The sequence below is a fragment of the Aptenodytes forsteri genome, unplaced genomic scaffold (genome assembly GCF_000699145.1).
Source record: "Aptenodytes forsteri isolate BGI_AS27 unplaced genomic scaffold, ASM69914v1 Scaffold47, whole genome shotgun sequence".
Taxonomy (NCBI): Eukaryota; Metazoa; Chordata; class Aves; order Sphenisciformes; family Spheniscidae; genus Aptenodytes; species Aptenodytes forsteri.
Window position 1 is genome coordinate 269328 of NW_008794731.1, and position 10547 is coordinate 279874.

Below are 10547 nucleotides of genomic sequence, written 5' to 3' on the forward strand. Positions count from 1 at the left end.
TGCCTTTCCCCTGCCCCGGCCCCTTCTTGCACAGTCCTGCCTCTCCGGTGATGGTCCCACCAGCTCGGGGTGCCGCACTTCCAGCCACATCACCCTGTGTTTGCTCCCTGACCCGCTCCCCCTGAAACCCGGGGTGCAGCCCCCACGTCCCGAGCGTGAGTGAAGCTGCTGCAAATCCCACCCACAGTGCTTACAGCCAGGCTAATGCCGGGGAAAGGCTTTGGCTCGGCACGGTGCGGTGCACAAGGAGGGCTGAGCATGCCGGGGCGCATGGGGCGGGTGTGCTCGGGGCACGCATGCGTGCACTGGCTGCAGTCGCTTCCCCGGCAGCTGATTGCGGCAGCAGTCGTTGCTTTAATACTCGGTTCCCATCACAGAGAGAGCCCAGGCTTTTAGGAAGGAAAGTCTTACACTTCTACCAATCATTTCAAGACTCCCATAAACACATTTTTGGTTTGGCATTAATGAATTACCTCAATGCAGAGCTACTCATGCCAAATACATGAATACAGAGTGTAGAAAAGCCGCCGAGAAGCAGATTTGGCTGCCATTCAGCTGCTCCGATCGGCACAATTTCTTTTCTCGATTATAGCAAGAAAATGCACTCTGCCTGTGGCACCGCATCCTCCCAGGAACAAGCAGCTGGCCGACAGTTGGGCTGTGCAGAGCCTGGGCACGCCAGGGTTATTCGCTTCTTCCATCACTCGAATTGGCAGAAAACGCGCCTCGCTGGTGTCTGTGCAGGAGATGCAGCCAAGAGCCGGGATCCTGCTCTTTCTGCATGCTCAGGCTCGCTGCTCTGGGTTGCCTGACCTCCTCTGGGTTGCTGGGGAAAGAAAAGGAAAACTGCAATTAGGAGGATTTCTGAGCCTGGCTTTTTTAGGGAGGTGGTTTGGGGCTGCCCGTCTGTGGCCCTGCAGCCACGCGTGCCCACGAGCACCATGGCTGGGTACAGCTCCACCGTGGCCCCTCTCCATGGAGCAGTGAACCCTCACCCGCAGCCTCAGCGACCGTGTCCCCTGCTTTCCTCCAACAGCCATGGCCCTGCCACGCTGGGGACTGCCAGGAGATGATGTGCCCCCCAGGAAAAGTGCAGCCCCCCTTTTGCAGAAGCCTTTCTCGCCAGGGCTCTGCTCTCTGGGTTCCTGACCTCCGCGCCCCACCGGGTGTTTGCTCGTCCCTTGCTCTTTGAGCATCATTTGACTGAAAGTACCACCGATAAATGGGCTTGTGCTACATCATGGATGAGGATGCCACTTTCAAGCAGGGGAGAGGAGGGGAATTGAGGAAGGCAACACGGCGATCACACCTCGACTGCTTTGCGTCTCAGTCCTCAGGAGCTCGTCAGCAAGGGCTGAGCTGGTTATTGCCTCTCTGCTCCCTAAAATGAAGCTCCAGCGACAGGTGAGCAGGGGAGAGTGGCTGGCTGGCTGCACTCCTGCACCCACCGAGCCCCGCGGCTGGCAGCAGGAGGGTCGCCCGTCCTCTCCCTCACCGGGAGGGCTGATGCAGCAGCGCAGGACATCTCCATCTGGGAAAGGTTTGCTGTTCTCAAGAGCTGCTGAGGCTCCCGACATGTTTTAACTTAGCGCGAGGCATTACCTCACCGGCCTGCCCAGATGGCAGATGGCTGCTGGCTGCGCTGTGCTCCTCTCTCCCCTCTCCCCGCTTCGTCTGCAGCCCCTGAACCCAGCGCTTTCCGCTCGGGTTCTCCATGCACTGGCCAGTTTGCTCACAGGATCCCCAGAAGGCAGTCGCCTGTTTCGTGAGCATCACCCCAGCCAGGCCTGGAGGAAGAGGAGCCCTTTGCATCACCCCTGGAGGAAGGAGAACACTGCAGCATCCCTGGAGGAAGGGGAGCCCTTTGCAGCATCCCTGGCAACGACAACCTTTGCCGAAGCTCGCAGCCCGCCTCCTGGCACACAGGGTCTCATGGCTACTTCTCTGCTTCACCAAGGCTTTCACCGCCCAGCAGCAGGGATGAGGATGTTGCTGAGAGCAACCTCACCTTCGCATAGACAGGGAAACCCTCAGTGCAAAACCCAAGTGCAAGAGAGGGGTTTTGGCTCAGAGAGGGGTAGACACTGCCGTGGCTCTGTGCCTCAGTTTCCCCACGTGCTGTGCAGTGCACGGGGCCACCCAGCCCCTCCTTGGGCCCTTTAGAGACAACAGTCTCCCCAGCAAAGGGCAGGATGTATCAGGGTAATTTTGACAGAGTGCTTCTTTCCTGAGAGAGAACAATAATAATAATTACAATACTAATACTAAGAATAAAGAAAAAGACCTGAGAGCTTTCCCTCCCTGCAAGCAGAGGAACAACTTTTGCTTTTCGGTGCTGTATTGGGGACTTTAAGGGAAGGGAAATGAGCATTTGCAGCTCAAAACCCCAAGAACTGTGACATCCCCCCCATAAATTGGCCTAAAAATGAGATTTAAAAGCTTGCCACAGGCAGCATCTTTTTCTTCACTTTCTGATTTCAGAGCATCCTTTGTGCTGCAGCTCAGGGAAAATGGCAGCAAAATCCCCCAGCAGCAGAGCTGGGGCTTGCGGATGCTGCGAGCGGCCGCGGGGGAGTTTGGTGCAGGGATGCAGGCTGGGAGGAGGAGGACGGCGCGGACCCCCAGGGATGAAGGCTGCACCGATGCCAGGGGATCCCCGCGGCTGGTGGGGCGCAGGGGGCCGGGGGCAGGACGGAGGCGGCAGGGAAGGTCTCTAAGGGAAAGGCTTTGTTCGCGGGCCAGCCGGGAGAGTGCGAGGGCCTCCCGGTTCCAGCATTTCTCCTCCACTTCGCTCCTGCTGTGCACGGGAGCCGGGCCAAGGTGGAGCACAGCGGGGTGGAGCGGGTCCCCGAGGAAGGCAGGGGACGGCCACGCATTTAGCCCTTAAATTGCCTGGGAAAGCGTCTCTATCTTTCCATCTCCCTCCAGGGCTCTTCTCTCACCCAAGCGGAGGCTGTTTCCCAGGCTGCTCGTCCCGAACACCTCCACCTCTGCCCTCCTCCTAACGAGCCCTCTTGCTTGGCTCGTTCAACCTTGCTCGGACCTGAAAGCGCTCGGGAAGGATAAGCAAAGGCTCACGACAGAACAGCCCTTCGTGGCGTGCTTGAGCTGGAGAAATAAGGTTAAAGGCTCTTATCTGATGGAGCCACAGCCTTGCCAAAGCCTGTTGCTATCAGCTCGGGACACATGTGCTATTGGCAAAGCTTCGGGGACACAATAATACAAACAGTTTTCATTGTCGAGTCAACAATGATGGGAGAAGGAGCCTGGTGCTATTACCGGTATAAAAGGCGCACTGTAGGAAAGCTCAGGACAGGAGGATGCAGTCGGAATCAACAGCGGGGTTTAGCAGATTACAGTTATATTTGTATTCGGGAAGGAGAAACCTTCCATCCCCAGTGGGCTGGAGCCAGAAGGATGGAGCCGGGGGGGTTTAGGCTGCAAGTAAAAACTCTTAGAGCAGTGCTGGAAGCAGCTGCAGCAAAGTGCTGATGGCAGTGGGTTTGAGCAAGGGCAGGAGGCAGGTTTGCAGCGTGTCAGCCTGAGGTCGTGCTCTGCCAGCGTGTGAGAAGTCGCCCAGGGAAAAAACTCGTGGCTGTACATGACTGCGGGGGGCTGCAGGGCGAGGGAGGCTGCCGCAGTGACAACCGGAGGCTTGCAGGATCCCTCTACACCCTCTCACTACAAAGCCTGTCTATTTGAAAAAGTTCACACTGGTGTGTGCGGGGCGAATGGGCGATTCGGCACATGCTGCACCCAGTCCCTGCTGTCATTTGGGCAGATACGAGGACGGTGGGGAGAAGGTCGGTGTCTCCGCGCCGGCCGGGGCTGGTGCACGGGGGCTGTGCAGTAGGTGCGTTTTGCAGGGGGAAGTATCCTTCCAACACCCGTGTCGCATCCCCCCACACTCTTCCTCCTCAGCCTTCCTGGGCCCCTGTCAATCCAAACGGGGGATTTTTGGAGAACACACACTCCCGGGCTGGGTTGGGTGTGCAGGTGGATGAGTAGGATGGGAGGATGAGTGGGATGGGGGCACTGTCCTGCCCAGGGCAGCAGCCCCTCCGAAGCGGCGCCCGTGGGGCTGCCACATGCCCATGGCTCTGCCTGCCCCAGCCCCAGTGCTGTGCTGTGCCCCTGGGACCCAGGCAAGGTCCTGATCCGTGATGCCACCCACCGGCGAGGGTACGGAAAGGGTGCTTAAGGGATGCAGGACCCGAAGCGCAAGACAGAGGGTCTCCAGCCACCCAGCTCGCAGAGGGCAGGGAAGGGGTGGTCAGCAGATGGGGCACCGGGACCGAGGCATAGTGCCATCCTGCACCCTCGGAGGCGGATGGCGAGGTGATGGGGAGCATCGCCTCGGCCGTGCCCATGGTGGTGAGGAAGAGGACGCAGGTTTGCCAGCTGTGGTGCCATGGTGGCAGGGGGACAGTGAGCACAAAAGCCCCCACACCATGGAGGGGCTGGACAGGGCTGGAAAGCCAGGCAGGAGGTCAGGAACTTATCGGCTGCTGTCAGGGGCTGAGTGGGGCCGGGGCAGCCATTCCCACTGGGAGCAATGATGTCAGGCGGCGGTCGTGGCCAGGAGGCAGGAAGCCCGACGCAGCCAGCGAGTCTGTCCTCCTCAGCCTTCCCCATGTGTTTTCGTGAACAATGCACCCCCTGGCAGGGACGCTGTGAGGCTGGCCATCCTGTGTCAAGGACACCGCGAGGCTGGCCGTCCCGCGCCGCTGGCAGCACCATGTGGCTGCCTTGCACCCGTGCTGGCACTCGGGCCGCTGCGCCATGTTGGGTGCTGCTCCCCATCCACGTGGGCTGCAGGACGATACAACGCCGGGTTGCACCTTTTGCATGGGGATTTGGCGTGTCTGCTGCATCGCTGCGAGATCTGGAGGGAGGAAAACCCTGGCGTGCATTGGCCACAGCCTGCACCGCTCCGGCACGGCTGTGCTCTCATGCCCCTGCCTGTGCAGGCGGGGCTGCCTCTGCACCTCCCTAGATGGCACATCTGGCCCTGGCAAGACACATGTGCTGGGCAGACAGGCTGGCGAGCCCCAGAGGAAGCCCTTGGAGAAAGGACAGCCGTGCCAGCTGCTGGCCTGGCCCTCTCCCACTCCCAGCTCAGCTGGGGCAGGGTAAATACCCGCCTCGAGCATCCAGCCGTGCCTGCCTGGGTGTCCAAATATTCCATCTGGAAGCAGCAACAGTGATTACTCAAATGTGCCGAGGGAAAGCTCCGGCAGACTGAGGCGCTCAGTGATGCTGAGAGATGCAGAAGAGCCTCTCCTGGCTGGGGGTTCGCTGGGGCAAGGAGAGCCACGAGCCCTGTCTCTACCCTCCCAGTCCGGGCAGCCGGGGCTTGGTTTTGCCTCCTGGCCCCATGAGCAGCCTTTGTGAACCCAGCGGGCATTTGGAGCAGGCAGGGTGACGGCAGCCAAGCGGGGGGCTGCTAACGGGGTGGCTGGAACAGGGCAAGATGCCTGGTCACGCATGCCCGGAGGGAGAGGGACTTCCTGAGCACATCCAGCTAAAGGATGGCCCCAAGGACTCCAGCTCAGCCTCTCCCTCCGCTCCCTCCACCCCACCCAGCACACCCTTGTTTTCGCAGAGGTGCCTCCGCGCTGAGGACGCAGCAGGCTGCGTTTGCCAGCGGCTGGCAGCGATGTCCGTGCTGGTGCCGACAGACCGGCTGGCATGTTTTCCCCCAGGGAGGCTTTAGCAGGAGGCTGTGCATTTCTGGGAATTGTGTCGGGCAGGGAAGGAGGTTATTGTTCGAGCTGCAAGTGTGCGGCGCGCTGATGAGATCAGGGCTCGGTGCTCAGTGGTGGGGCAGCTGAGCTGTCTGCAGCACTGCTGATGGGGCGATAAGCGGGAGAAGGCTCTTATCTGTGGTCCCATCGCTGGGGGGAGAGCTGGAGAGCAGAGGGCATGGCAAAGCCCCGGTGACCTGGCTCTGCGTTGCCTCGCTGCGCAGTTAGCACGGGGCAAGGGTGTGTCCGGGGGGTTTCAAAGGGAGTGATGAAGGCAGTGAGCACGCTGCCTTCGCCCTCCGGCACGCTGTGGTGCAGCCAACCGCCCTGCTGACTTCAGCCATGCAGACTCTTCCTCCCAGTCCTCCCAGTTCACCCAGCAGCCCCCTCAGGTAGATGAATCCAGACCCGGCCCTAGGAGCTCCGACAGCTTTTATATCATGGGCGTCCTCGCTGTGGGGGGAACCTGCCCCGCACGGCTCCCTGCAGCCGTGCCAAAGCACCTTTTGCTCCAGCCATGGATGGAGGAGGCCAAACACTGCCTGTTCGCCGCCTGGATTTCACCCTCTGCCTCGCTGGTGGGCAGCAGGAGGTGGGTGTCTGTGCAGCCACTGTGTGGGCACCGTCCTTGTGTCCCCGTGGTGGTGGTGATGGAGGGACGGCCGTGGCCCCCAGCCGACGGCCGAAACACCGAGGGCCTTGTGCTTTGGCAGGGCAGCTCAGGGGAGGGTATTTCTGATAAAAGGCCCCTCTGTGCTGCCCCAGCCCTCCTCGCTGAGCCTCTCCTTCCTCCCTCTCTGCCAGTCGATCCCCATCTCCTCAGACCCTCTGAGGTCTCGGTCCCAGCCCTGGCTGCCCTGCCATGTGCTTGCGCCTTGGCAGGCAGGACACAGGTCCTGTCGATCCCAAACTCTGTGGGAGACAATATCAGAGCTCTGTTTGTACAACTGCTGCGAGGAAGGGGCTGGGGGGTCAAAGCCCTTTGCAGTCCTTTGCTGTGGGTGAGCTGAGGGGTGCCACGTTAGCCCATGAGAAGCTAACCATCCCCCTCCTCCTCCTCGGGAGGATGCCTCTCTCCAGGCGCCGCAGCTTTTGACACAGAGCAAGTCACAAGAGCCCGAGGAGGACAGACCTGCTGCCATGGAGGGGCACCGCCACCCGGAGAGCTTCCCCACCGCCCTGGTCTGGAGATCGCGCTGGCGAGCAGGGACAGCATAGGAAATGCTACATGGGAAAGCCCTGTGTGAGAGCCCAGGAGCCCCTGCCTTCCCACAGAAGACTTATCAAGGCACCAGTTCAGAGTGGCGCTTTCCATGGGCCAAAAGGGAAGTGCATACACACCAGACTTCTCGGGGTCAAGGATGCTGGGCAAGCAGCGAGCCGAGAGGCTGCAGGGGGCAAGGGAGGGAACCGGGGCGTGGGGAGGGAGACACAAATAGCAAAATGAATGGCTTGAACTTCCTATGTTTTATGAAGGCGAATAAAAGGAGACAGAGAGGGGGAGAGAAAGGAGACCTGAGCGCTTGCACACGCTCTCACGCACACACAGGCCAGCCCAGACCCCAGAGCCCATTGGCGGCCGGTGTGGCACGGCAGCCTGCACCCACTTGGCTGGCACGGCTCTGGGCCAGCTGCTTGTCTGGCCCAGCGTCCCCCGAGAACACCTCGCGAAGCGTGATAGGCTGCTGCTTCGTGCTTATTCCTCCCCCATCATTATTATTTTGAACAGCAGCCAGTATAATTAAAATCGTTAGAAGGAGGAGATTTAGGGAACATCCAAAGTGTCTCGGAAGAGCATCTGCAAAGCTGGAGGTCCAAACTCCACCCCGGCGCTCGCAATGAGCAGGGCCCGGGGGAACCGTCATCTCCTCCACGTCCTCCCTTCCGTGCTCCCCATTTCGCAGGGTGGCAGAGGTTGGGCTACCACGCGGGGTGGTCCTGGCCACGTTCCCCTCCGCGGCTGCTGCCCACTGCAGCCAAATCCTGCAGCCCTTCCTGGTGCAGGACTTGTCTCAGGAGGTCCAGATGGCAGTGTCCCCAGGCACAGGCTGCTCACCAGCAGCTCTGGGACAGATGCAGTGGGAGGTTGTGGGGAGCAGAGGACATGCAGCCTCTGTGGGCTGCTCTGCCGGAGCAGCACGGATGGAGACTGCGGTATCTCCTGGGAGCCATGCTGGTTTCTGTTGTGTTAGGAGGGCCTGTGCCATGAGATGAGGTGTGGAGAGGTCCCTTGGCTCCTCAGAGGACAAAAAAGGACGGTCTGCAAGACAGAAATGCAAGTCACAATTTGGGCCAAATTTGCCAGGTTTCTTAAGTGTTTGGATGGAGCATTTTGACCTCCAGGGTCAAATGTCCCTGGTGCCAGGGCTAGGAGCCTAAGGACATCAGACAATGGCAGCAAAAAGGGGGACAACAGGCAGATCCTCGCCTCTATTCTGGGGCTGGCACAAGCTCATGTCTAGGGGATCGGCTCCGCTGTCTCTCTTTTCCTTCTCTCCCAGATTTGAGGTGCCCTGGGCTCAGGGAGGAACAGCAAAGTAACCATCCTCAGGGAGGTCAGTGCTGGGAATGGCTTGACCATCGGTGCAGGAGGGTGGCTGACTGCGGGCATCCTCGCCAGCGATGCGTGCAAGGCAGCAGGAGCCCCGCTGCGGTGGCTGCCATGCCAGGGGGAGACAGCCGAGAGCCGAAAGTGACCCACCCAGCAGAGCCAGGAGCCCTCCGCTGCCGCCAAGGCAGGCTCACGAGGGTGAAAAGGAGGAGAGACGCGTCAAAACCCCTCCCCAAAATCAGTGCTGCTCTGGCAAAGCCTACGGCAGCTGCTCCCATCTCCTGGCTGGCGTTCGTGGTGCTGGGCAAGAGCTCCGGGTCTAGCAGCTACTTATTATACGTTGTTCCCTGGATGGGGGTGCCTCGCTACCGGCTCAGAGCCCAGCATGTCGCCCAGGGACAGCCAACCTTCCTGTCCCTACGAGCCGTGACCCCAAGGCTGAGATCCTGGAGACCTGGGCACACCTGAAGTTATGGGTTGTCTCAGGACAGAGCTTCCCTGGGGGTTTCATGGTGGGTAGGTGGGCAAGGCTGGGCCCAGGAGGGCCTCTCGTCTCCGTCTTCTCCAAAAGTGGACCAGATTGAGCCTCCGGTGGCTGGGAGCAAGAGAAAGGGTGGGGTTTGGTGGCTGATCTCCAAACGAATGACGGTGACTTGAATCTGCTGGGGATACTGGAAGCAAGGAAAGCTCATCTGACTTGATCCAGCCCATCCAAATCATCTGAGAGTCACTTGGGAAACACTGTAGCCCAGTGGGAAAACCAGGTGAGATTTTGTGGGGTTTTATTTTGCAACAAACTTCTCCTGGCTCCACCAGCTCTGCCCGCCGAGGGGAGCTGCCAGCAAGGCACCATGTACAGAGACATCCCTGTTGCCTCTCTTCTCAGTGTGCAGGGGTCAGCTAAAGCCCCCTCCCAACCTCTCCCCCAAGCCCAGCTCCAGCAACACGCTCGCCCCTGCTCTGTTTTTAGCACATTCAAGTAGCTGCTTTCACAAGAGGTAAAAGAAAGTTCATGGATCCGTTGACAGATGAGCCCAAGCGGGAATTTCTCTGGGAATTCCTGCAATAGCAGGTTGGCTCCCGCGGAGGTGGAGTTTCCTCTGGATCTACCTCCACCCAGGCTTGGGAAGCGCTCCAGCCGCTACCGGCTCCACGCTCGGGGGGCTGGGCTGAGCCACACCACCACCGCTTCCCAGCCAAGGTCAGCCAGAAACCCTCCCCGCTCTGCAAACGCCTGTCCTGTTAACCCTTGGGAAGAGCGGAGCAGCAGGCTGGCAGGGTTAGGCTGCAGAGCTGGCCTGTGCCCGCGGGCACGCAGGGGCAGGGGGCATTTTCCTCTCCTGCCCAGCAGGCAGCGGATGGGGCTGCAGGCGTGAGGATTTCATGCCGTTATGTTCCTCCGGGGCTCGCTGCCAACCAGGCAGTCGTGGGGCCTGGGCGAGAACGGTCTGCCGCGGCAGGAGGCCGGCGTTGGCGGGGTGACGGGTTTCTCGCTCGGAGGCAGGGAGCGACGGGGTGACGGCGCTCGGCATCGGTGACTGTGCGCTCTGGAATCTGAGACACGTCCCCGGCCATACTTGTGGTCAGGAACCATCTTTGCGTTGCAGTGATACAAACCACATTCACAGTGGCAGCAGTGCCGCTCAAGCGCGCCTCTGACGCCAAGGACCGGCGTGACCCGACCCCACACACGGGACAGGCAGCTGCCTGCTTCCAAGGACCTCCAGAAGGTCCCCTTGTTGGGACTTGCTTCCTCCTCCCTCGCAGAGGTGGGCCTCTCCAAAATGGCACCCCCTCACTTCACGGCCAGACCCTGCCAAGGTATGGAGGCTTTCCAGATGCTGCAGAGGCTCCAGACGGCGGGTTGGAGGGAACACGCGTTCACAAACATGGGGCCAAGCCAAGAAATTTCAAGGTAGCTCCAAGTGTCATGCGAGGGAGAGGGTCTGGAGCTCAGGTTTGGTCTGGGGCCACCTCTGCTGGTTTGGGGATGAACTGAAACGTGTCTTGCGCATCTGGGGAGCAGCTCTTCCTCGAGGGGATCCCAGAGGTCTGTCCAGCTTCGTGCAAGCTGCCATAAAGAATAGCAAGCTGGCAGTTTTAGGTGCCTAACAGGCAGTTTGGGGGACAGCCACCCAGGAGAGGTTTGGCACCGATCTGTTCAATACCCCCCCACCTTTGTGTGCTGGTAAAGCTTAACTCTGCCCCCAGTGACTCGGTTGCCACAGGACAGAGCGGGGTTGGAGCTG

At 60.2% G+C, this 10547-nt stretch overlaps 1 protein-coding gene across 1 annotated transcript in view; it reads right to left on the reverse strand.

Annotated features, from left to right (window-relative positions):
- The window catches only part of SOX18 (SRY-box 18), a 21091-nt gene extending 12406 nt beyond the window's left edge, over nt 1-8685 (reverse strand). The window contains exon 1 of the mRNA XM_009273932.1: nt 8668-8685. Within this exon, the coding sequence (XP_009272207.1) occupies nt 8668-8685 (18 nt within the window). The remainder of the gene's footprint in view (nt 1-8667) is intronic.
- Between the last annotated feature and the right edge of the window lie 1862 nt (nt 8686-10547).